Here is a 27883-nt window from a genome sequence, read left to right as displayed (position 1 = left end):
GTTTCCATAATACCACTTTACTGTGATGAGGTAAGTTATTAAATATAGCTGGTCGTGCATCATGATCAGAGATGATGAAGTTCTTGCTTTCAGGTTCGGTGTTGTCTGTGCATTTGTTACAAATGCGTACATGGAAAATGGAATTAAAGCTTTGCCCAGGAAGTTAAATACTGCATTGGACGACTCTCAGCTGTATTTCACAAATACAAAACTGGTGAGGTTATATGTAAATATGTAACAATTCCATATCTTTCTCCCCCTCTAACTAACCAATGAGATTTTTCTTTTTTAAGTGCGTAAGTTATGTAGATGTTATTTTCTTACCTCTATTAAAGAATGACATTTAATGTTGGTTAATTCATTTTTCTTGCAGACACTCCACGTAGACCATAGTACAAAACTATATGTAGTAGTTTTGCTACTGAGTTTTGTGGATTGAAGCTTACAGAAAATGAAATGAAATAGCATGAATTAATGTATCTGTAGAAATATCTAAATGAGATCTGTGTGGTTCACAAGATAATCTATGTATCTGTTACGTGTTCAGTTCCACAGGTTGTGTGTGAAACGTATACAGGAAATGAGACGTCTGTTAGATGGGTCATAACAAGCATATTTCACATAGCAACCCATGTCCGCATTGCTTAGCGTATGGTGCTAGATATCATTGAACAGCATCGTGCACCACCAAGAGAGTAGGCACAAAAAATGCCATCTGATCTGTTGTCGTAGCAGGTATGCAAGGCAACATTTTCAGTGTATTTGTGGCACCAAGGTAAATGAGAAGTCAGGATGAAGTTTTATAACCTTTATTTGGAAACAGTTACAAAGAGTTCTTGAAATACACCACCCTGTGTGAATGCTCATTGTGCAGTGACACTGGAGCAACTGTTGCACTCTTTCAAACGCTCCTGGCAGAGTGGATATTGCTTCGGAGGCTGCCATAATGCACACTATCAGCTCTTCATTAGTCTTCATCAGTGTTTAATAGACAGCAGATTTCATGTAGCCCCAGAAGAAAAAGAGCATTGGGCATCAAACTTATCATCATGATGCCTACAGTTGTGCAAGAAGAAATCAGAACCTAGGTTTATTTAATGAAAATGACAGTTTATATGGAAAATGTGATATACAGAAAATGTGAGATCATTGTTGAGTATAGCAGTGTGGTCTGTTGGACACACACACACACACACACACACACACACACTTACAGAGGGGGGGGGGGGGGGAGAGAGAGAGAGAGATATTACCATGACATTTGTGTAAACAGCTATGTGCAACAGCCTTGAGACCAGTGCAGTGTCTCCTTGCCACTGATAAACTCCCCCTCCCCCTCAATAAAAAATATCTCTTTTGTATAAAATCAGTGTTACCTTTTACCTTTCAGTCTTTTAGTATATCACATACGAAATTATGTGACTAACTCAGAATGAAGTGCTGTTTGAGGTATTGTTGGGCTGTTACTCAGTACATTTCATCATTCACAATGTTGGTTTGTGGGTGTGAAAAGATAATTTCAAACAGTGGAATGTCCAGGATGGATTAACATCGTAATTGTGAAAAGGATAGATTACCACTCACCATACAGAGGTGAGTCACAGACAGGCACAATAAAAAGGCTGCTATACATTTCTGGTTTTAGCCAAAAGGCCTTCTTCTAAAGTAGAAAAAACATGCACATTTACATGAGCGTGACTCACTCACACATGACTACTATCTCTGGCTGATGTGGCCAGACTGCAACTGTACCTCATGGGAGCAGCAATCTGGTATGCATAAGAAGGTGACATGTGGCAGGGAGGAGGGGGGCTAACAGTGTAGGGGTGGGGAAACGTGTAGTACTGTTTGTGGCAGGTATGTGGTAGGGACAGGGTAGGGCTATTAGGTGCAGTCAGGAGATTGGAGGCGGGAGGCAGAAAAGGAGAGGAGTAGGTAATGGAAAAAGGGGAAAAAAGGATGACTAGTGAGTGTGCTGGTGGAGTAGAAGGCTGTGTGTAGTGCTGGAGTGGGAGCAGGGAAGGGGATAGTTAGGTGTAGGGCAGGGACCAGTGAAGGTTGAGGACAAGGGGGTTACAGGAATGTAGGATATATTGCAAGGAGAGTTCCCACATGCACTTTCCAGAAAAGGTGGTGTTGATGGGAAGGATCCAGATAGCACAGACTGTGAAACAGTAGCAGAAGTTAAGCAAACTGTGTTGGGCAGCATGTTTAGCAACTGAGTGGACCAGCTGCCACTTTTCATATGCCCACATAGAAAGCAGCACAGTAGTTGCAGCTTAGTTTGTGGATCACATGTCTTCTTTCACCAGTAACCCTGCCTTTGATAGGATAGGGGAGGCCTCTAATGGGACTGGAGTTGGTGGTGGTGTAAGGATGTATGAGACAGGTCATGTATCTGGGTCTGTCATAGGAATGTTAGCCATGAGGTAAGAGGTTGCAAGTACAGATAGAGCATGGATGGATAAGGATAGCTACATCAGTACCTCTCTGCATTTCAAGTGCACCAACCACCAGCATTATCTCCACTTTGACAGCTGCCACTCTTTCCATACCAAGAAGTCCCTTCCATGCAGCCTAGTCATATGCGGTTCCTGTCAAAATATTCCAATGTACACAGGCCTTCACAGACAGAAATTGACCTTCCAACCTTCTATAGTAACAGATCTCTTGTGCCTCATGTCTCCAGTCACCTACCATATCTCACATACCCAAAAAAGCTCAGCCACAAAAGATTGCTCCCCTCATAACTTAGTACCACCCAGTACTGCAGCAACTGAATCATTCTCTCCCAGGGTTTCAACCACCCATTAATTCTTCCACCACCACCTACTCCAGTCCAGTCACAGGCATCTCCCATCCCGTTAAAGGCAGGGCTACCTGTCAAAGCAGCCATTTGATATACAGACTACCGTATTTATTCGAATCTAAGCCGCACTTTTTTTCCGGTTTTTGTAATCCAAAAAACCGCCTGCGGCTTAGAATCGAGTGCAAAGTAAGCAGAAGTTCTGAAAAATGTTGGTAGGTGCCGCCACAACTAACTTCTGCCGTCGAATATATGTAGCACTGCACAGGCATACTTTGCAGGCACAAAGATAAATATTGGTGCCAAAACCTCTGCGTCAGTAAATAAATTTAAAAAAAAAGGTGGAAGACGAGCTTTTTTTCTCCGCGCCGAGTTTCGACCACTGCATTTTCATTCATTATCTAACGAAGTAAATACAAATTCCGTATTGTTCATATTCGAATGTAGCAGCATTTCAATGTACTACGAAAATCTGACTGGCAAGACTGTTTGGGATGTTTGTCAATACGGCCAACTCTACGTTCTGAATTTTTTCCTACCTGTGAGAAGAGATGGTTGCTAATATGAACTTTTATGAATTGTGAATCACATGCAGTATTCTCTTCACCATAAGAATAATATGAATATTTTGCCATGTATTCCTTCGTGTTTGCTGCTGTTTCATTTAAATCCTGTCTGCCTAATAAACTACGAAACTAGTGTGAGACAACAGCAAATGCGGAAGAATATACATATCATGTCATGTTTATATTCGTATTATTCTTATGCCTAATAGTGATACAGTCAGAAATGAAGCACGGCAATTGACTAGATTTTTAAATCTAAGATGACTCTAATTTCTGTGCAGAATCTAATGTACAAAAGAGGTGTCTGCAAAGATTTTCAAACAGAGAAAAATTTTCGCTAAACTCTCGTTCAGAACATCTTCTATCATACGCAGTCTATTATTTGGTTCTTGTTGATCATTATCAAAGAAAGCAGCAGTGTAAGTAACAACAAATAGCAGTCTCTTGCCATTGTTTCTCTAATGAGATGATCCCCCTCTTTTTTTAAAAAAAAAAAAAATAAATAAAAAAAAAACTGTAAATGGTGGTCGCACGCACAAAAGCAAGCCATGCCGCGAGCGGCGACAGGCCGTAAACACTCAATATCAGAATGCGACAAACAATGCATGACACAGTACAATAATGCATTTTCAGCTTAGACTGACGTAAACACCTATAACGGCACTTAACAGATCAAAGAAAAATAAGCAATCAATTCAAACCAGACGAAGCACATAAAAAACAAATGGTACCCGTATAAATCTGGACGGAGCGCCTGACGCATAGCAATGGCTATCTGGTAAAGCTTAACTGCTAAGCTTATGACTCAAACCAAACTACTGTAGCTGTATCGTCATTCATTCGACCCAAGTTGTGCCTCATATTACAATGGACCAGCTTTGTTTCGATTTGGAGGTGCGGCCTAAAACTTTTCTCTCCCCTTGAATTTCGAGTCTCAAATTTCAGGTGCAGCTTAGATTCGGGAAATATTTTGTCCTTGATTTCAAGTCTCATTTTTCAGGTGCGGCTTAGATTCGAGTGCGGCTTAGATTTGAGTAAATACGGTAATGAATACAGTATTTTGACACTGAGGATAGTGATTCAATATCTGCATGGAAGAGCCAACAAATGATTCAAAATGTCATGTCCATACTGCTGTTTTCCATCCTGTCCATAGCGGAGGAACTAGGAACTTATGTGATAGAATGGAACCCATACTACAGTGGAACATTAATAGGTTCCAGATCAGCTTCGAGAACATTGCTCTTGAGACATTTAAGACTCGTAGGCCTAAGTACACAGCTGAAACGTTTTAACTGTTTGATGTGCCTCTGCTAATATTATTCCATGTACAGAAAGGATTACCTTAGTGGAACAAATCACAGTATGCATTGTGTATCTGCTACCAAATGAACTGCTTGAAAATCAAAAATAAAATGAATCAATACACCCATCCTTATCTCCTCTTATTTAACTTCGATAGTCATAATTTCTCATGGGGTTGCATAAACACCAGCTCCAGGAATTGAAAATTGTTAAAAAGGCAGAAGTTACATCTTGTTCTGTGTGCATAGATTGAGACACATTTCATTACTGTAATAGGTATTGCATAGTGTAGATCTCCTCTTCTCTCTCTCTCTCTCTCTCTCTCTCTCTCTCTCTCTCTGTGGACTTCATTCAGAGACAAGTTATAAACAACACATGTTGAACAGATTGCTTTACCATCTGAGATTGTATATGAGAGGAGGGAATATGTGCCAAAAGCTTGCTGCCAAAGAGTTTGTTTACTGAGACAAACTGAGTGCTGTACAACCAAATGGCTGTTTTTGAATGCTGTGGTAGTTTCTAGAATTATGCGGACCATAGTGAAAATGTGATACATTGTGATCCAGGCACATCTCTTCCTCAGGCCAACTTAAGGTGCAGCAAGTCACTTGGTGGCATGAGATCGCTCCACATAGGGACCAGGTGCCAGTTATTGCATAGGTTCAAGTGCAGGTCTGCAGCAGACTTTCTTGTCATTATTAATACTTACTGAACTGTTGAACAGAGCAACAGAGCAAAAAGATATGATAAGCATTCCTGAACCTCCATACAATGTTCCATAAAACCAAATGACAGTATGGAAGAGAATCAGAACTATTTCAGGTAGAGTTTTGAAGTTTTGTGAAATGGCTGTAATCACTAATGGGATTATCTTGACTACCCAGAACCATGGACCTTGCCGTTGGTGGGGAGGCTTGCGTGCCTCAGCGATACAGATGGCCGTACCGTAGGTGCAACCACAACGGAGGGGTATCTGTTGAGAGGCCAGACAAACATGTGGTTCCTGAAGAGGGGCAGCAGCCTTTTCAGTAGTTGCAGGGGCAACAGTCTGGATGATTGACTGATCTGGCCTTGTAACATTAACCAAAACGGCCTTGCTGTGCTGTTACTGCGAACGGCTCAAAGCAAGGGGAAACTACAGCCGTAATTTTACCCGAGGACATGCAGCTCTACTGTATGATTAAATGATGATGGCGTCCTCTTGGGTAAAATATTCCGGAGCTAAAATAGTCCCCCATTCGGATCTCCGGGCGGGGACTACTCAAGAGGATGATGTTATCAGGAGAAAGAAAACTGGCATTCTTCGGATCGGAGCGTGGAATGTCAGATCCCTTAATCGGGCAGGTAGGTTAGAAAATTTAAAAAGGGAGATGGATAGGTTAAAGTTAGATATAGTGGGAATTAGTGAAGTTCGGTGGCAGGAGGAACAAGACTTTTGGTCAGGTGATTACAGGGTTATAAATACAAAATCAAATAGGGGTAATGCAGGAGTAGGTTTAATAATGAATAAAAAAATAGGAGTGCGGGTAAGCTACTACAAACAGCATAGTGAACGCATTATTGTGGCCAAGATAGACACAAAGCCCATGCCTACTACAGTAGTACAAGTTTATATGCCAACTAGCTCTGCAGATGATGAAGAAATAGATGAAATGTATGACGAGATAAAAGAAATTATTCAGGTAGTGAAGGGAGACGAAAATTTAATACTCATGGGTGACTGGAATTCGTCAGTAGGAAAAGGGAGAGAAGGAAACATAGTAGGTGAATATGGATTGGGGGGAAGGAATGAAAGAGGAAGCCGCCTTGTAGAATTTTGCACAGAGCACAACTTAATCATAGCTAACACTTGGTTCATTAATCATGAAAGGAGGCTGTATACATGGAAGAAGCCTGGAGATACTGACAGGTTTCAGATAGAGTATATAATGGTAAGACAGAGATTTAGGAACCAGGTTTTAAATTGTAAGACATTTCCAGGGGCAGATGTGTACTCTGACCACAATCTATTAGCTATGACCTGTAGATTAAAACTGAAGAAACTGCAAAAAGGTGGGAATTTAAGAAGATGGGACCTGGCTAAACTGAATGAACCAGAGGTTGTAGAGAGTTTCAGGGAGAGCATTAGGGAACACTTGACAGGAATGGGGGAAAGAAATACAGTAGAAGAAGAATGGGTAGCTCTGAGGGATGAAGTGGTGAAGGCAGCAGACGATCAAGTAGGTAAAAAGACGCGGGCTAATAGAAATCCTTGGGTAACAGAAGAAATATTGAATTTAATTGATGAAAGGAGAAAATATAAAAATGCAGTAAATGAAGCAGTCAAAAAGGAATACAAACGTCTCAAAAATGAAATCGACAGGAAGTGCAAAATGGCTTAGCAGGGATGGCTCGAGGACAAATGTAAGGATGTAGAGGCTTGTCTCACTAGGGGTAAGATAGATACTGCCTACAGGAAAATTAAAGAGACCTTTGGAGAGAAGAGAACCACTTGTATGAATATCAAGAGCTCAGATGGCAACCCAGTTCTAAGCAAAGAAGGGAAAGCAGAAAGGTGGAAGGAGTATATAGAGGGTCTATACAAGAGCGATGCACTTGATGACAATATTATGGAAATGGAAGAGGGTGTAGATGAAGATGAAATGGGAGATACGATACTGCGTGAAGAGTTTGACAGAGCACTGAAAGACCTGAGTCAAAACAAGGCCCCGGGAGTAGACAACATTCCATTAGAACTACTGATGGCCTCGGGAGAGCCAGTCCTGACAAAACTCTACCATCTGGTGAGCATGATGTATGAGACAGGCGAAATACCCTCAGACTTCAAGAAGAATATAATAATTCCAATCCCAAAGAAAGCAGGTGTTGACAGATGTGAAAATTACCGAACAATCAGTTTAATAAGTCACAGCTGCAAAATACTAACGCGAATTCTTTACAGACGAATGGAAAAACTGGTAGAAGCCGACCTCGGGGAAGATCAGTTTGGATTCCGTAGAAATGTTGGAACACGTGAGGCAATACTGACATTACGACTTATCTTGGAAGAAAGATTAAGAAAAGGCGAACCTACGTTTCTAGCATTTGTAGACTTGGAGAAAGCTTTTGACAATGTTGACTGGAATACTCTCTTTCAGATTCTGAAGGTGGCAGGGGTAAAATACAGGGAGCGAAAGGCTATTTACAATTTGTACAGAAACCAGATGGCAGTTATAAGAGGAGTCGAGGGGCATGAAAGGGAAGCAGTGGTTGGGAAAGGAGTGAGACAGGGTTGTAGCCTCTCCCCGATGTTATTCAATCTGTATATTGAGCAAGCAGTAAAGGAAACAAAAGAAAAATTCGGAGTAGGTATTAAAATTCATGGAGAAGAAGTAAAAACTTTGAGGTTCGCCGATGACATTGTAATTCTGTCAGAGACAGCAAAGGACTTGGAAGAGCAGTTGAACGGAATGGACAGTGTCTTGAAAGGAGGATATAAGATGAACATCAACAAAAGCAAAATGAGGATAATGGAATGTAGTCAAATTAAGTCAGGTGATGCTGAGGGAATTAGATTAGGAAATGAGACACTTAAAGTAGTAAAGGAGTTTTGCTATTTAGGGAGTAAAATAACCGATGATGGTCGAAGTAGAGAGGATATAAAATGTAGACTGGCAATGGCAAGGAAAGCGTTTCTCAAGAAGAGAAATTTGTTAACATCGAATATAGATTTAGGTGTCAGGAAGTCGTTTCTGAAAGTATTTGTATGGAGTGTAGCCACGTATGGAAGTGAGACATGGACGATAACTAGTTTGGACAAGAAGAGAATAGAAGCTTTCGAAATGTGGTGCTACAGAAGAATGCTGAAGATGAGGTGGGTAGATCACATAACTAATGAGGAGGTATTAAATAGGATTGGGGAGAAGAGAAGTTTGTGGCACAACTTGACTAGAAGAAGGGATCGGTTGGTAGGACATGTTCTGAGGCATCAAGGGATCACTAATTTAATATTGGAGGGCAGCGTGGAGGGTAAAAATCGTAGGGGGAGACCAAGAGATGAATACACTAAGCAGATTCAGAAGGATGTAGGTTGCAGTAGGTACTGGGAGATGAAGCAGCTTGCACAGGATAGAGTAGCATGGAGAGCTGCATCAAACCAGTCTCAGGACTGAAGACCGCAACAACAACAACCCAGAGATATTCTACAGACAATGGTAGAATATTTTGTTAGAATTACTGCCACTCCCACCAGTGCCTTACATGTCATTGACATTCAGAGATTTTGGGGAGGAGGAAGTGTGTCTTAACCCTTAAGTACTATGCATTCTCTGATATTATAAGATTTTTTGTTCCGTGATATTTCTTACACCCCCTGTGGAGTGAAGCGGTCTCTTCTGTGTACCTTCCTGTTGTATGGCAAGCAACACATGCCAGAACTTTTGCCGTGTTGCTGCTCTTTGTTTCTTCTTTTTGAGCCTTGAGAGGACTGACAGCGACAACAACAGTGTTGGCATGTTGTGTTGTTGAATTTTACTGTTACTCCATGGCAGGGAAAGCTTCTCCTTTTATGCAATATGTTGTGAAAAAGACAGATGTGGCTGTCCAAAACTGGCTTGGTGGGTCTTCATATCAAGACATGGGTGACAGCAATAATGACCCTGATTTCAAGATATTTATTACTTGCGACATCATTTTGGATCAGCAACAAAGTGATGAAGATGTGATGAGTGATGATGATGGAGAATGTTGCATCTTAGTAAGAATAATTGTTTTCAATGGAGAAAGCAGCTGCTGCCAACTAACATAAGAACATGGCGATAAGCATAGCCTTGCAGCTGCCTGGACTTCAACAGATAGCAAAAGGTATTGGGGGGAGGGGGAGGCGGGAGGGGGGGGACGCTCTGTTTCGGTAAGCTTGCCCTGCATACAAGCTCCTGAAGTCATTAAATTCAAGACACTAATTCGACTGTTAGTGTATTCAGCAATTTTCAAATTGGGAAATGAATTGGTGTACAGCTTGTTTGCAACTGATGGAACTGGCAGAGGTGTTTTCAGTTGTACTGTTAATAAAGAAATATTTTTGTTTTCATTATGATTTGGCAACCCAGGTGAGCAGGAGCAAAGAAAGAAAGAAAGAAAGAAGACAAGTCAGCAGCAATTTCACAAATGTTTCTGTGTTTTATTGAAAATAATCATCTTTGATTCTCTAGATAAAATAGGGTATGTTGATGAAATAGGTGTACCTTTCCATGGAAGGCATAGATTTGGATGGTATATGCCAAGCAATTCAGCAAAATATGGCTTAAAAATTCAGTGCTTGTCTGATGCACATACAAGTTACTTCTATAATTTGTACATTTATCCTAAAAAAGACAGTGTTCATCACTTTCTTTCACAGCATGAGAAAGGTCACAGTGTTCTGTTGTTGGCTGTTCTTTGGTTGGTATAACATACTGAAAATGCATGCAGAGATATTGTAGGTGATAAGCGGTACTCATCAGAAGAACTAATCAGTGAAGATTCAAAAATGGTCTCACTTACATTGGAACACTGAACAGAAACAAAGATGAGATCCCACAACAGGAAGACATGACACTGGTTTCCCCTGTGCCCATAAAGTCAAAAGCTGCATTACTAATCTCGTCTATGTACCATTAAGTAATCAATGACTGGGGCTAAGTGTTTTTAAAACGTGACAAAAGGCGGTGTGGACTGTGTCGACCAGAGGTGTGTACCTTATTCATCAAGTTGCAAAACAAAATGATGATCTTTGTCCATGTTCTCCACATCCATGGGTGATGCTTTGGTGTGAATTTGTTACGCCATCATCATCATCATCATCATCATCCAAAGGCGGAAATAATGATGAGATCATTCATTATGGGAAACCTAGCAAGAGACCTTGTTGAGCCTCATATAATGCTTAGATTTTATTTTGAACACTGCCATGAGAGTTAAGTGGCACCATCAGAATAATACTGTGCATAAAAGATGACTTTCAAACACAGAAAGAATGATTTGAACCATGAAAAACCTGTGCCTTTTGCACACCTCATTTGAAGAGTCAGACAAGATACCAGTGGCAACAGTGTGGTGGTCTGATTTGTTTGGAATGTCCTAGGAGAGTCCATGTGAAATCTATGCAGACTGAAGGTGATTAAAATATGGTTCACATCCTCAAAAGAATGTGTAATTACTTTCTACCCCACCTTTTAAAATTAAAATGTGTTGAAGTTTAAAAGTACAATAGTCACAAAGTTGATTTCATATACAGTTTCTCATAATGAAGTATGTTTTCCATGTAATAATGTTGTGACTGTAGTATTATTTTCCTGAATACAATCTGTGAGTGTACGGGTAGATAGAGGAGTAACCATCTACTGTTATTTTAGTGATACATAAAATAGAAATTTACTTCAAAGTTTGCTGTGTTTCAGTTGTCCACATGTTTTATTTTAAATCCTACAATGTTTTAAAAAATCTACTTCCAAGATGTGTAATGGACAAGAGAAAGTCATGAAAATATATATTCACCCTAAACAATGGTTTCATAAGTAAAAAAAAAAATTAGAAGGGCATCTGAGAGAGCCCTCCATAGTAATTGCATTCCTGTCAATGCCCAGAGTACTTAAGGATAAGTTTAAGTAATGATGATACCTTCGACTGCCCATTTTGTACTTTAGAACCTAGATTTGTACTTCTCTGTAAGTGCTGGACAATGCACTTGGAGTTATTAAACTACATTACAGCATGTTATGACAAGGCCTACCAAGAATATTTCCTCAACCTTCGTAATACCATATGAGTACTAGACAGTTTTCCATTTCTTGGAAGCACTTTTAATCTCATTCCTTAAACTGAGAAAGGTTCACACCAGCAGCAACCATAATGTTGCCTCTCATTCTTAGTATAAGAAAGACTTGGAAAATATTTTGTGATCGCACCTAGTTTGTTTATTAGACTCTAAGAATCTCAGTCTGTCATTGCCATTGTGGATTCAAAATAGATCACTGCTCACTTGATACTCTGATGCTAATGGAAGTAGATACCTGAATGTTTCCTGATTCACACCTACAGTGTGATAGGTTTTATGCAATGCATATGGAATTCAGGAACACTTGTAATATCTCTGCTCTATTTAGTTGTCAAGAAGCTTTATTGCTTAGGAGTCTGCTGCAAGCCTGCTCTTGAGCCTCATAGTACTGTACCTGTCTCTGAATACAGTAGCAAAAAGTCTGATTCATTAATGTGTACCAGACATATGCAGCATAAATAATGATGACATTCAAACCTATTTAAACAACGATTGGTAGCAGCTTTGCCATCACTGTTGCCCGCCCCACACTTACAGTCAATATAAAAATGGCTGTTCTGACAGTGAAACTTCCTAGTTTTGTTAAAATCAATGTGCTGCTGGTGGCATTATTTGGATTATTATTTTTTCAGTTTCTGTTACCATTGGATATCTCTCTCTCTCTCTCTCTCTCTCTCTCTCTCTCTCTCTCTCTCTCTCTCTCTCTCTCTCTCTCTCTGTGTGTGTGTGTGTGTGTGTGTGTGTGTGTGTGTGTGTGTGTGTCTGTGTGTGTGTGTGTGTGTGTGTGTGTGTGTGTGTGTGTTTTCTGGGGTGAGGGGGGTGATAAATCAATTGTTGTGGTGTACAGCTAATGGTGGCTCTTTTTCCAGGAAGTCAGCACTTTGTTGGTAACAAATTATGAAGAGCTTCAGGAAACAGTCAGCAAAGCTTTGAGTTGTAAGTGTCACTTGTCACGTTTTTCTTTGTTTTTTGTTTTTTATTTATTTATATTTTTCCTTATATTTTACAAAATGGAACACTGTAACACTTTGTGGATGTTGTTTTGGGTATGTTGCCATTGCTTGATGACTTAAGTCATGATATGTGGTTAGAAAACATAAAGTTTCCAATTTCACCCTACCCAAATCGTACAATTTATAAAAATATGTGATCTCATGGCTGTGAGTTCTTGTTGACCCTAATTCCAGTGAACACTGAATTTTTCTGTTTTATTTTTAGATGTCATCTGATGTACCGATTTTCTGCATTGAATGTAATGTCATAAAACTTCCATCACACTGTGTTTATTTGTTTCTTTCTTCACCTCGCAGACAGTCAAAAATGTTTTCCCATGTTGTATTAGCTCTGACTGACAGATAGAGCAAGCCGTCAAATGTAACAGTGGGATATGTGTTTGGACCTGTACGAGTGACCATCTCCTTTCATATAGTTTTTGCATGCATCAAGATGACAAGCAGAAGACATATAAGTAGGAACAGGAAAATTTCGCAAAAACAACAATACAAAATTAGTGGTCTTTATCGCAATAATGTGGAATTCGTGATGTTTATGACCTATCATGAAAATTGTTATTTTGCAATGTATAAAAATGTTACGAAAGTAATGGTGAGAATTTACTCTACTGATTGTTAATACTGTATTTTGGCTCCTAATCTCTTCAAGGCTGGGGGTTCATGTAAGATCTTGAAAAAAGTTAATTTCCTGCGTAATGAACTTTGATTCAATGACATAAGCAAAAAAACTCCACTGAACTTGGCAGAAAACACCACTGAATTTGGCAAGAAAAGCAGCACCAAATTTGACAAGAAAACACTGAATTTGATAAAACACCACAAAATTTGATAAAAACCACCAAATTGGCCAAAACCAACAATGAAAACAAACACAGAATTTGACATGAAAAACAGAATTAGGGGAAAAAACACTAAAATTGGCAGATAGAAACACTGACTGTGGCAAGAAACAATGCCAAGTTCGGCCAAAAACAGTGCCGAGTTCGGTGGAAAATAAAGGCAAATTTGGTCATGAAACAAAATGATTTTTTCCTGTACATATAAGTAAAGGGAGGAGGTATTGTGAATTGGATTTTGGAGTATATTGAGAATGAAAGATGGTTAACCGATGAGAGTGAGCTAGATAGAAGACTCCCTTCCTGTATCCAGTGACATGATGAAAATTAGAAGTATGTGACATGTACCTGAATAAATATGTTGATGGCAATCTTTACAGTGTCCCTTTCCCTGCCTGACAATTGGTATTAACATTTCCTCGAAGCATTCAGTTCACAATCCAGCTTCAGTGTTTCCAGCTCATTTTTCAAGGGACCTCGTTCAGAAAGTTCTGACTGCAATTAATGTGTGTGCAACTGAGGGAATACTGTACATAAAATGACTCCAGTAATAAAAGATTCACTGTGTGACTTGTAGAAAGATGTTCCTCAAAGGAAAGGAAAGACTTTCCTGGTGTATTACTGAACAGGGCTATGAATTCTAAAGTGAAACTAGGTGACACTTTTATGCAAGATTAATTAGACCAAATTCCATTGTTCAAGAATATTTATTTTTCTTGTTTTTGATGTCTCCTGGTTTTATTCATATTGCATTAACTTTTCCCTGTCACTTTTCAAGATACTGTGTGTACTAAAAGTTGCAAAGTAATTAATGTAAGTGGATATATTGATAACAGTTACAAATAATATCAGTTGAAAAGCCATATTAGATTCAACAGCAGAATTTAATTTATTGATATTAAACAGTGAATCCACGGCAAGAGTGCCGATGCCACACCTGTGAAAAATCAGCTGTCAATTTACCTATACAGGGTGCCCCACAAGGAATGGTCAGTGTTCAGGGATGTGACAGGAATCATCATTCAAAGCAAAAGTGTGTGATAAACATGGGATCTAAAAGTGTACCTTAAGAGCTATGAGCATTTCTTGAGTAGAAGAGATGTGTTTTGCGTTAGCAGAGGTGAACAGACGCTCATAGCTATTAAGGTATGAATTTGAGAGCCCTTGTTTACCAAACTTTCTCGCTGTGAGTGAACCTTCCTGTCATATTCCTAATATTGACCATTTCTCCTGGGACACTGTACGTATACGCCATTGCTAGCTTACACACTTGCACATACAGTTAGCATATGCCCAGTGGGCACATATCATATACCAAGTAAAATATCAGTATATTTAAACTAACTATTAGGTACATACAAACCAAAGTAGAAATGGAATGTGACAAAAGCAAATTGGACTTGTTACCTAAGGCTACCGTATTTACTCGAATCTAAGCCGCACCTGAAAAATGAGACTCGAAATCAAGGAAAAAAAAATTTCCTGAATCTAAGCCGCTCCTGAAATTTGAGACTCAAAATTCAAGTTGAGAGAAAAGTTTTAGTTCGCTCCTCCAGATCGAAACACAATTGAGGTCGAATGGGTGAAGATACAGCTACAGTAGTTTGGTTTGAGTCGTAAGCTTAACAGTTAAGCTTTACCAAGTAGCCATTGGTATGTGTCAGGCGCTCTGTCTGTATTTATATGGGTACCCTTCCTTTTTCGCGTGCTTCGTCTGGTTTGAATCAATTGCTTATTTTGCTTTGATCTGATAGTTACCATCTACATCTACATCTACATATATACTCCGCAAGCCACCCAACGGTGTGTGGCGGAGGGCACTTTACGTGCCACTGTCATTACTTCCCTTTTCTGTTCCAGTCGCATATGGTTCGCGGGAAGAACGACTGTCTGAAAGCCTCCGTGCGCGCTCGAATCTCTCTAATTTTACATTCGTGATCTCCTTGGGAGGTATAAGTAGGGGGAAGAAATATATTAGATACCTCATCCAGAAACGCACCCTCTCGAAGCCTGGCGAGCAAGCTACACCGCGATGCAGAGCGCCTCTCTTGCAGAGTCTGCCACTTGAGTTTGCTAAACATCCCCGTAACGCTATCATGGTTACCAAATAACCCTGTGACGAAACGCGCCGCTCTTCTTTGGATCTTCTTTATCTCCTCTGTCAACCCGATCTGGTATGGATCCCACACTGATGAGCAACAATCAGTATAGGTCGAACGAGTGTTTTGTAAGCCACCTCCTTTGTTGATGGACTACATTTTCTAAGGACTCTCCCAATGAATCTCAACCTGGTACCCACCTTACCAACAATTAGTTTTATATGATCATTCCACTTCAAATTGTTCCACACGCATACTCCCAGATATTTTACAGAAGTAACTGCTACCAATGTGTATTCCGCTATCATATAATAAAGGATCCTTCGTTCTACATATTTGCAATACATTACAGTTGTCTGTGTTAAGGGTCAGTTGCCACTCCCTGCACCAAGTGCCTATCCGCTGCAGATCTTCCTGCATTTCGCTACAATTTTCTAATGCTGCAACTTCTCTGTATACTACAGCATCATCCACGAAAAGCCTCAAGGAACTTCCGACATTATATATATATATATATATATATTGTGAAAAGCAATGGTCCCATAACACTCCCCTGTGGCACGCCAGAGGCCACTTTAACGTCTGTAGACGTCTCTCCATCGATAACAACATGCTGTGTTCTGTTTGCTAAAAACTCTTCAATCCAGCCACACAGCTGGTCTGATATTCCGTAGGCCCTTACTTTGTTTATCAGGCGACAGTGCGGAACTGTATCGAACGCCTTCCGGAAGTCAAGGAAAATAGCATCTACCTCGGAGCCTGTATCTAATATTTTCTGGGTCTCATGAACAAATAAAGCGAGTTGGGTCTCACACAATCGCTGTTTCCGGAATCCATGTTGATTCTTACAAAGTTGATTCTGGGTTTCCAAAAACGACATGATACTCGAGCAAAAAACATGTTCTAAAATTCTACAACAGATCGACGTCAGAGATATAGGTCTATAGTTTTGCATATCTGCTCGACGACCCTCCTTGAAGACTGGGACTACCTGTGCTCTTTTCCAATCATTTGGAACCTTCAGTTCCTCTAGAGACTTGCGGTACACAGCTATTAGAAGGGGGGCAAGTTCTTTCGTGTATTCTGTGTAGAATCGAATTGGTATCCTGTCAGGTCCAGTGGGCTTTCCTCTGTGGAGTGATTCCAGTTGCTTTTCTCTTCCTTGGACACTTATTTCGATGTCAGCCATTTTATCGTTTGTGTGAGGATTTAGAGAAGGAGCTGCAGTGCGGCCTTCCTCTGTGAAACAGCTTTGGAAAAAGGTGTTTAGTATTTCAGCTTTACGCATGTCATCCTCTGTTTCAATGCCATCATCATCCCAGAGTGTCTGGATATGCTGTTTCGAGCAACTTAGACCAGAACTTCCTAGAATTTTCTGTCAAGTCGGTACATAGAATTTTACTTTCGAATTCACTGAACGCTTCACGCATAGCCCTCCTTGAGCTAACTTTGACATCGTTTAGCTTCTGTTTGTCTGAGAGGTTTTGGCTGCGTTTACACTTGGAGTGAAGCTTTCTTTGCTTTCGCAGTAGTTTCCTAACTTTGTTGTTGAGCCACAGTGTGTTTTTCCTGTCCCTCACAGTTTTACTCGGCACACACCTGTCTAAAACGCATTTTACGATTGCCTTGAACTTTTTCCATAAACACTCAACATTGTCAGTGTCGGAACAGAAATTTTCGTTTTGATCTGTTAGGTAGTCTGAAATCTGCCTTCTATTACTCTTGCTAAACAGATAAACCTTCCTCCCTTTTTTTATATTCCTATTAACTTCCATATTCAGGGATGCTGCAACGGCCTTATGATCACTGATACCCTGTTCTGCACTTACAGAGTCAAAAAGTTCAGGTCTGTTTGTTATCAGTAAGTCCAAGATGTTATCTCCACGAGTCTGTTCTCTGTTTAATTGCTCAAGGTAATTTTCGGATAGTGCACTCAGTATAATGTCACTCGATGCTCTGTCCCTACCACCCGTCCTAAACATCTGAGTGTCCCAGTCTATATCTGGTAAATTGAAATCTCCACGTAAGACTATAACATGCTGAGAAAATTTATGTGAAATGTATTCCAAATTTTGTCTCAGTTGTTCTGCCACTAATGCTGCTGAGATGGGAGGTCGAAAAGGAGCCAACTATTAACCTAGCTCGGTTGTTGAGTGTAACCTCCACCCATAATAATTCACAGGAACTATCCACTTCTACTTCACTACAGGATAAACTACTACTAACAGTGACAAACACGCCACCACCGGTTGCATGCAATCTATCCTTTCTAAACACTGTCTGTGCCTTTGTAAAAATTTATCTCTGGCTTCAGCCAGCTTTCTGTACCTATAATGATTTCAGCTTCGGTGCTTTCTATCAGCGCTTGAAGTTCCGGTACTTTACCAATGCAGCTTCGACAGTTTACAATTACAATACCGATTGCTGCTTGGCCGCCGCGTGTCCTGACGTTGCCCCGCACCCTTTGAGGCTGCTGCCCTTTCTATACTCGCCTGGGGCCATCTAACCTAAAAAACCGCCCAGTTCACACCACACAACCCCTGCCACCCGTGTATCCGCTTGCTGCGTGTAGTGGACTCCTGACCTATCCAGCAGAACCCGAAACCCCACCACCCTATGATGCAAGTCGAGGAATCTGCAGCCCACGCGGTCGCAGAACCGTCTCAGCCTCTGATTCAGACCCTCCACTCGGCTCTGTACCAAAGGTTTGCAGTCAGTCCTGTCGATGATGCTGCAGATGGTGAGCTCTGCTTTCATGCTGCTAGCAAGACTGGCAGTCTTCACCAAATCAGATAGCTGTCGGAAGCCAGAGAGGATTTCCTCCAATCCATAGCGACACACATCATTGGTGCCGACATGAGCGACCACCTGCAGATGGGTGCACCCTGTACCCTTCATGGCATCCGGAAGGACCCTTTCCACATCTGGAATTACTCCCCCCGGTATGCACACGGAGTGCACATTGGTTTTCTTCCCCTCTCTTGCTGCCATATCCCGAAGGGGCCCCATTATGTGCCTGACATTGGAGCTCCCAACTACCAGTAAGCCCACTCTCTGCGACCGCCCGGATCTTGCAGACTGAGGGGCAACCTCTGGAACAGGACAAGCAGCCATGTCCGGCCGAAGATCAGTATCAGCCTGAGACAGAGCCTGAAACCGGTTCGTCAGACAAACTGGAGAGGCCTTCCGTTCATCCCTTTGTTATAGGAGTTTACGTGACTATAAGCTGAAAATGCATTTCTGTAAGGTGTCATCCATTGTTTGTCGCACTCTGATAATGAGTGTTTACGGCCTGTCGCCGCTCGCGGCATGGCTTGCTTTTGTGTGCGCTACCACGGCTGACAATAAAAAAAAAGAGGAATTATCTCATAAGGGAAACAAAACAGAAACTGCTATTTGTTGTTACTTACAGTGCTGCTTTCTTCAATAATGATCAACAAGAACCGAATAATAGACTGCGTATGATAGATGATGTTCTGAACGAGAGTTTAGTGAAAATTTTTGCGTTTGAAAATCTCTGCAGACACCTCTTTAGTACATTACATTCTGCACAGAAATTAGGGTCATCTAATCCAGTCAGTTGCCATAAGAATAATACGAATATAAACATGACATGATATGTATACTCTTACGTGTTTGCTGTTGTCTCACTCTAGTTTCATAGTTTATTAGGCAGGCAGGATTTAAATGAGGTAGCAGCAAACACACAAGAATACATGGCATAATGTTTACATTCTTCTACCTTTTCTTTTAATTTATTTACTGACACAGAGGTTTTGATGCCAGTAATTTATCTTTGTGCCTGCAAAGGATATATATATATTTGACGGCAGAAGTTAGTTGTGGTGACACCTACCAACATTTTTCAGGACTTGCGCTTACTTTGGACTCGATTCTAAGCCGCAGACGGTTTTTTGGTTTACAAAAACCGGAAAAAAAGTGTGGCTTAGATTCGAGTAAATTCAGTAATAAGAATGGAATGTAACAAGTTTGACTTGTTGGAAAGTTGTTTTAGGTACCGTAAATGTGTAAATATGGATTACACAGCCATGCTAGCTTTCGTTCTTCAAAAGAAGGTGGTAATAGACCTGAAATGTCAATCTCTACCATGATTAAATTTGTGAGTATTTATGCATAGTCACTCAACATAAATTATTGTTTTCAATACACAAGCATGACAGCATCTGTGAAAAATTGATACACCTGTAAGAAGGATGTCATAGGCAAAATTCCTGAAACTTAAAAAAAGTCCTCCTAGAAGATGCTTAAGTAGATTGCAACATATAATTTTCTTTCTGGTGACAGAAAATGGTAAATCAATGGTAAACTACTACTGTCTAAACCTGTAAACTTGGTGGAGATGCTATGGACATTATTGCATATGCATCAGGAGAGGAGGAAAAAAAGAAGTGTTTGGAAACTTCTGTTATGGATTACAAAAGGCATGAATTGTTTAAGAAACCGTTGACAATCTAACAAAAAGGAAATGGTGAGATCAAGCATTATTGCCCAATATGAAGTCTGTTCCCACAGCACTGCTCAACAACCACATGAGGCCCCAAGATCTCGTCACAACACCTGACGTCACAACACCTGACAGTAGTTAAACCTTGCTGATCACACAGTTTTGTGGGAGGTGTTCGAATGGTCAACATTGTCCGTGCCCACACCATAAGCGATCCTCCTCAGCATTGGTCTCTTTCCACAATGTTTGGATCCCAAAATCATGTTCCACATTCCCTCAAGATGTGAATCCATCGAGAATCACTCTCCAGACCAAATCAGGACTCATCTTTGAAACGAACATTGGCCAACTGTTCAACCTTCCAGGTAACATGTTGACGACTCCACTCTAGACATTCCCTTTTGTGAAGAGGCATCAGAGGTACATAAACAGCAGGTCTCTGACAATAAAGGCCACTCTGCCGAAGTCTTCTGCATGCCTTTTGCCTCGATATAACTTTTCTGATGGATGCTGTGAGGTCAAATGCAAGTTGCTGTGCAGTACTAGGTAGTACTGTCATGCCCTCACAGGCAAGTAACATTCCTCTCTTTCTGGTGTCACACGTCGTCGGCCCTGCTCTGGTCTTTGGGGTTCAGTTTCAGTCTCAACAAACTGTCACCACATCTGAGAAACAATGGAATGATTCACATTAAACCATCAGGTCACTATGAGTTTGTGACTGTCCTGCTACCAGTCTTCGTATACTGTAAGTAGCAAAGAGTCTGATAAGCATCTTCTCTGTGCCAAACTGCACCATCTGTGACTGTGTACCAGGCACATTTGATTGGTGCCCTGACGTCATTGTTAGAGTGGTTATCGATTGACTGGGATGTCATCTTCAGTGCAGAACATAATCATACAGACATTTGTCTACAGTTTGTATGATTATATCCTGAATTAGACACAGGAAGGGGAAATAGCAGTTTGTAGCTATAATTTTGGACACCAGTGTATTTTTATGTGAGACACCTCTCCATTTATCTTTGGCAGTCATGGCAGTTGCTGAAACTCCTTTCCCTCCCACAATGAAACACTCAGACATTGTCCTCTTTCTCTGTGCCTTTCTTCCACCTATCAGTTTCCAACCTACCTCCTGTCTTCCATAATCTTTAGCAATTCTTTGTTTGCTTCATCCATCTGTGCCTTTTTCCCCTTCCCGTTTCTTGATCAAATTATTCCTTCTGCATACCATGCACTTCCAGGAGAACACCTCTCTGGCATTCCCAATGATATCCTTACTGCACCCCTCCCCTTCCCCCCTTATGAAATTGTTTCCCACAAGATGTACATTAAATATCGATTCTCACTACCCTACAGCATCTTGCACACATTCCACTTGTAGTGAAAGATTTTGAAAAGAAAGGGTTAATGAAATATTGTGATTTCAATAATGTTGGTTGTATGTAAGCAAAAACTAATGCTGTAATAACATAAATAATTTGCATTTGAATGAATTAGTGTTTACTTATGTATAAAGAGATTTGATATAGTAAGTTTATTTAACAAGAGTGATCTGAATTTATTGCTCTAAAAATTAAGCTTAGAATGCAACTATTGGAAATTCAAAATAAATTTGAGATATTTCATATAATCCACTGTAAAACTTCAAATATTCTCTTTGATAATAACAGTTACCAGTGCATTTATTCACTACAAAATATAATCAGATCAAGGACTATAGACAGTCTATTACAGAATTTTTCACTTGGGAAGCTAGACCTTGTGAGTATTGGAATTTCAAAATAACATATGTTTCCTAAAAATGCACTGTAAAGAGTCAAAACCTTACTTATTATGTTATAGTAATATATACTAATGCTTATATTTGCCAAAAAGCATATTCTAATCAGGAAATGAGAACTTGTAAATAACTTGTAATTAAGCAGAAAAAATACATATACATCTCACTTCTCGGACATATTCCATTGAATGTATTATAGAAAGAGGGTCTCAAAGTGCCTGAAAACAAATATCCTTCAAATAGAAGCCAATAAATGCCCCTTCACATCCATTGGGAAGTATTAGCTAAACTATTTGTACTTTAAGAGCTGTATTAGCTAATCGTCTTATTATGACCATAGTTCACAATCTCATTGAAAGAGGATACTAAAAAAAAATACCAGTGTTACTGAGGGTAAGCCATAGCCTGATTCATGTTTCCTTTGATATGGAAAAATCTAATGTTCTCTGTTTAACAAAAATTACATAACAATGGTCTGTTGTTGCAGGATTTTAATGCAGTACAGATAGAAAACTATATTCATCAAGAGTGACCACACAAATTATTGTACCTGTTTTAAAGTCTAGGAAAGGTTCTTTAACAGCAGAAGCAAAATGTCAAATCTAAGGAAATTGCCTGAGGCTGATGCTGTGATGACAAGAATTCTCTATGACTTACATTATTGAGAGTGAACACTCAAGGAAAGGCATTAATATTGACAACAAATTTTGAGGGACATTGGTTGTGCATATAAATGGCCCATGTTGCAAAAAGAAAAGGAAACAATCATTAAGCACACACAAATAGTGTGTGTACCTCAGAATTAATCACAACTGAAGAAGCAGTTAATGTTTGGCTCTCAATAATCGAGCAAAACACTAATTCTTGCAAACTCCAGAAGTACTTTGGAGCAATTAGAGCACTGAAAGTGGAAATCGTCTACCACCAACTATATTTATAATGTGGTGGAAGTAACAACAACTCAAATGTATGGGATATTGAGTGAGAAAAGTCTACTACTATTGGGCTGATATTTAAAGAACAGATGAGTTACACCCAACTCAGGCAGCCAGCTAAATCAGTTGTCTCCTTTACTCAGCCTCATCTGTGAGCATGAAATGAAATGCACCAATAACAGCAGTGTGGTGCTGGCAAACAAATTGGTGGGATAGTGTAATAAATCCTCTGACTGATCTGAACATGTTAATGGATATCGCTGCTCCTGTCCCCAGGTGATCTAGATGTGCTCCTTTTGCCAGATGCTCTAGGCTCTTTTATATGTGCCGCATTGTTGACCCCTATGTATTTCAGACCTATTAAGATGCAATATTACTCAGGTACATGCATGTTCTGCATGTGTTAATTCACAGAGTTGTATTTCAAGTCTGAATGCCAAATAGCTGTTCAAAATTTGGGCTGCTCAGTTGGAGTGACTGTGTGCATTTGGTCATGGGGTCTCGTATTGCTGATTTCATCTTTGTTTTTAATTATTGGCTGTTGATGAAGATTTCAAAATGGTGCACTGCCATGCAAGTATAGAGGAAGAAATCTTGGAGATTTTCACTAGAAGCAGCACTGAGAGTGAACCCCTTAATTGCAATGATCGTGATGACTTTTCAACAGAATCGTGATCTAAAAGCCCTGGCCTGTATAAATCAACTTTGACAACACATCCTTCTGTATTTAGAAGAGGCGAAAATTCTTTAGAACTGGCATCTTGTGAAAGAGAGTGAAATGAATGGAAAAAGAGCATGCTTTAGTGGCGTGTTTGACTGGAAGAAAGATGATTTTTTGCCCATTTGTGCATGGTTTTGGACAATTCAACTACAGATGGGCAAAGATTCCAGCCTGACATCATTTTTCCCTAATATTTGTAACACAAGATGCATGGAGTCTACAGTAGATGAAAGAAAAGATTTTATTTATGAGGAGGGCATTTATGCAAGAATCAGCCATTTTCAACATCTAGATTTGCATATGCACTGTGCAAGCCACTTCACAGTGCTCGGCAAAGGGCCTTTTGTACCAACATTATTCGTTTGCTGTCCTTTTCCACTTACATGTTGAGCAAGGGAAAATCTGTCTGAATGCCTCTGTAGGTGCCCTACTCTACCTAATTTTATTCTTATGATCCATACTAAATATGTGATGGTGGCATCGGAATGATCACACAGTCATATTCAAATTCTGATTATCTAAATTATCCCCATAGGATTTCATAATTACTTTGTTGTCTTTCTTCCAAGGAGTCTTACTTATTATGATCTTATCAACACATCTGTAAATTAGTTCAGTTTCTGTTGTGTTGCTTTCTTGATAAGGACTCAAAATGCTGGAATAATAGTTTAATACTGATCAGAGTAGTATTGTGTTTTGTTTGTTGGTGCACTTTCCCAGAACCCTTCCAACAAATCTAAATGTTTTATAACATTCCATACAGGGTTCATTCCTATAAAAAGCTCTGCATTGACAAGTCTGTTGTTGGTCAAAGGGCAGTTGTCTTTCAAGAAGGATATTCTGTCCAAACAAAGTAAGTTAGCAAAATAAAAATATTATGCTGTGTGACAGTCAAAGTGGTTTTTGGGGAAAAAGTGCTGACTAACATTGCAACACTATGAAGCCATATTCGGAATGGGGACACACTCCCTATGCTGTAATTGGAACAGGGACTCCTTATGTCTGCAATTGGTATTCAATCCCAAACTTGTTCCTCTGGCTACATAGCCATGGGTCACCTGCAATACCACTTCGTAGGAGCAGATGCAACATGCCAGAACTAAAGGACAGACTGAAATGCTGATGTTATGCTTGTCTCAAAGCTGTGCAGTAGAAGAAAAGTGCTTGAGATACAAAAGACTGATATAAAGACTGGTGAAAAAATCAGCAAGCTACAATGTGTTACAGATTAGAACTCAAGTTTGGGGCAGTTGACCATAGTGCTATGTTTCTGAGTTTGATCAGATCAGTGTGAAGGACTGTGTAAGTGCTTGTGTTTTCCACAGAGCTATAATATGGCAAAAAAAAAAGAAAAAGAAAAGTTTTGTCTGCTTAGGGAGGAGAACTTGAAGCTTTTTGTGCAGAATGGAGGCAAGTTGGCAGATGCAGGCACTATGATCATTAGAATGCCCTAAAATATGCTGTGAGGTATTTTCTAAATGTTATTAAAAGTGAACACTGAAAGAAAGGTTCACTTTTATGTATACATGTAGTTTGCTGAAAACAGAAATTTCCCCCAAAACTCAGGTATGAATGCAGAAAATGTAATATATCACTATGTGTTGTTCCATGTGTTGAGACTTATCACCCAAAAGTTAAATATTGATCATTAATAGCTGCACAGGAATATGAAATTACATTGATACTTCTGTAATTATTGTTTTTAATTTAAAAGAAGGCAATAAAAATACAGTATTAACCTTAAGAATGGCAGACCCAGGCTAAGGAGGCAGTCACCTTCTTCACCTTTAGTTACCTTTATTCAGCGTTGTCACCATGTGTCACTTTTTTCAATTTTTGTCACCTTTTCAACCCTTTTTGCTTTTTCAGGAAGAAAATAATTTATTTATTTTTGTTTCAAAGTTTTAGTGTTCATGTTTTCTAATAGACTTTTTAGACTGCTCCTCTGATGAAAGTAGGCATGGGGGGGGGGGGGGGGTCTTCTGAAATATGAGATAGATTGTTTCTTTGTGATGTGTTGAGTGTGTGTTTATATTTTATGCAGTTGGTATTGGTGTCAAATACTCCTGTATTACAACTGCTTCTGTTTTTGTTCCATTTCTAATTTAGGTGTAGTAACAAAACTGCTGCTGTGACACTCTGTTCAGTTTTGAAAATTAACTTTTCGAGATGGGAAAATAAAAATTCTGCAGTTACTGGCTAGAAGAGGCAGATAGTTTGAAAACTACATTTAGAAGTTACATTTAGAACTTCCAGATCAGAGACAATCTTCAAGTTCAGTATGTATGCCAACAATACGGATGTTGTGTACCAAGGATAGTTCCTGCACTGCTGAATTGATCTGGACAATGAAATTGGCGATTTCCAATTACTCTGTGGTTTCATGAAATGATATTTGTAACATTTTTAAGATGATGATTCCTTACTGTGTTCCTCAACATTTCCCACTTTTGCTTAAGAAATTGAGATATTTAATAACTGGTGGACTGGCACCATATGTTAGGGGGGAACATATGTTAGGAGGAGAACGTTCATCAAATTACACATTGAATTTTGATGAAACTACCAACATTAAAGATAAAATAAGAATTACAAACAGCCATTACCATATTGTCAGAGTGTAAGTGTTGAGTAACGCTTCACCTAAGAACTTTCTTCATCGGCATAGCAGATGGTGGAACATTGCATCAGAAATAGTGTGAAGCACTTTCTGAAGACAACTTGTCCCTAAATAAATGCCTTAGACCGGGATCAGATGGACCTAATGTCAATAAAAAAGTGTTTCGGCTTTCAGATAGTGATGTCAAGGAGACCCGAGGCAGACAACTTACAAATATCTGAATGTGCAAAATTTATACAGTGCATAATGGGTATGTAAAGGCTTTGGAGTGTTAAGATGAAGAAGTGTCTGAATCTCTGGTCTGTAGTTAATGTTATTTTGATGGTTGGTCTGTTTGCTGGGAAGAATTTGAAAGAACTCAGTAACATTCCACATCACAAGTTTTTGAGGCATACAACAAGGTGACGTACTTTAGGACCTTCAATCAGTAGGATTTTATAACAGTGGAATGGTATTCAATATTACTTACTTAAGCATATGTCTCTAAAAAAACAATTCTGCTACTGTTCAGTCCAAATTCTTCAATATCATTGTAAGTACTTTAAAGAAACCTTAAATGAAAACAGAACTTCATTTCATAATCTCATCTCCAAATGTATTCAGTAAGTTCACACAATATTTTCAAAGCCAAACACATTTGATCCAGAAAATGCATACAGAAATAGAAAACATACTTCAAACTTTTTGGCTTGTGTTTTGAAGGTTTCTGCTTTGAGAAAAATTGAGAATGTTTGTGAAGTTCTTCATAATGCTCTCTGTATGTTGGATAATCTGCTTCCTCTTGAACAACCAGTTGTTAGCAAGTGATTAACTGAAGAGGTGAGTAACCTGTAAGAACGAGAGAAGTTATGGTTTCTAAAGAATGTCCAGGAAACATTACATCGTAGAGTGCAAATATGTGGTTGAAAAGATGTGCCTATCAAGTGCACCACTGAAAAGCTGTAGGTTTTTAATGCCAAAGAAAGAATAAAGAGCAGAGGCTGCAATGACATATTAATGATTGCAGAAGTGATGCCAGTTGATATCTGGTGGGCTTTCTTATTTGATGAGTGGAAGGTTCTTCGGTCTAAAAAATGGTGATGCAGCTTTAGATAATGAAAGGAAATAACAATTACTGGCAGCAGCATGTTTCAAAATGAAAGTGATCACCCATTGAGTTAAAGTATCCAAATTTTTCAAAAGTTGTTAAGGCTTTTCCTATAATTTCCCATGGAAATGCAGACATAGAGAGTACATGATATTCTGTTTCGAAGCCAGCACTAGAAGACAAGGCTATGCAATGGCCAAAAGATTTTTAAACAGTGTTTTGAGTGTGAGGAATGTTGTGAGATGATGCCCACGTTTTCTCTTTGTGTCCATTGACTCACAGCTCTTAAGAACACTGACTGTATATAGAGGCATCAGAAGAACTTCTCTCAATTCTCAGCTAAACTCAACAAAGTCCTCAGAAAATGATTTAAAGGCAGCAAAGTTGGTGAAGGAAGGGAAGTGGAAAATCTTGAGAAAAGAAAGTCTATTACAATTACTTCATTGTTTATGAAACTTCGTAAGAAACAATAACTGAAAAATATTTTCTCGATCTTTTTCCAGTATTGAAGTGTATAGTGTCATTGGTTGTAAAAATGTGATGTAGATTTTGTTTGTGAATTATGATTACCAATGCATTTTGCATATATTAGTGAATATTTATGAAGGAAAAAAATGGCCATACTCCATCTTGAGTCACAATAGAGGAATTTATTAATGTCTGAACCAACATTTTTGGTAGGTGATTATAAATGAAAACAATTTATTTGTACCAGATGTAAGGTAACAGGGGATAATATGGAACTCTTTCAAGTAGCTTAAAATTTAAAGCACGGCAGCAGAGATAATATGCTGGGCAAAAATAGACCGGAAAATATTTGTTTGTGTTTTGATGGACGTTGTAGTTCAGTTGGATAG

The 27883-nt window shown here is 39.4% G+C and overlaps 1 protein-coding gene across 4 annotated transcripts in view; it reads left to right on the top strand.

Moving 5' to 3' along the window:
• LOC126162595 (prominin-like protein) overlaps nt 1–27883 on the top strand; it is a 510115-nt gene that overhangs the window by 279947 nt on the left and 202285 nt on the right. For all 4 annotated transcript variants that reach the window (XM_049919200.1, XM_049919201.1, XM_049919199.1 and 1 more), the window contains 2 exons: nt 94–214; nt 12340–12406. In XM_049919200.1, the coding sequence (XP_049775157.1) occupies nt 94–214; nt 12340–12406 (188 nt within the window). The remainder of the gene's footprint in view (nt 1–93; nt 215–12339; nt 12407–27883) is intronic.

Source organism: Schistocerca cancellata, chromosome 2, assembly GCF_023864275.1.
Source record: "Schistocerca cancellata isolate TAMUIC-IGC-003103 chromosome 2, iqSchCanc2.1, whole genome shotgun sequence".
In the NCBI taxonomy this organism is placed as follows: domain Eukaryota; kingdom Metazoa; phylum Arthropoda; class Insecta; order Orthoptera; family Acrididae; genus Schistocerca; species Schistocerca cancellata.
The sequence above is the reverse complement of the archived record's forward strand: the minus strand, read 5'-3'. Positions and strand labels throughout refer to the sequence as shown.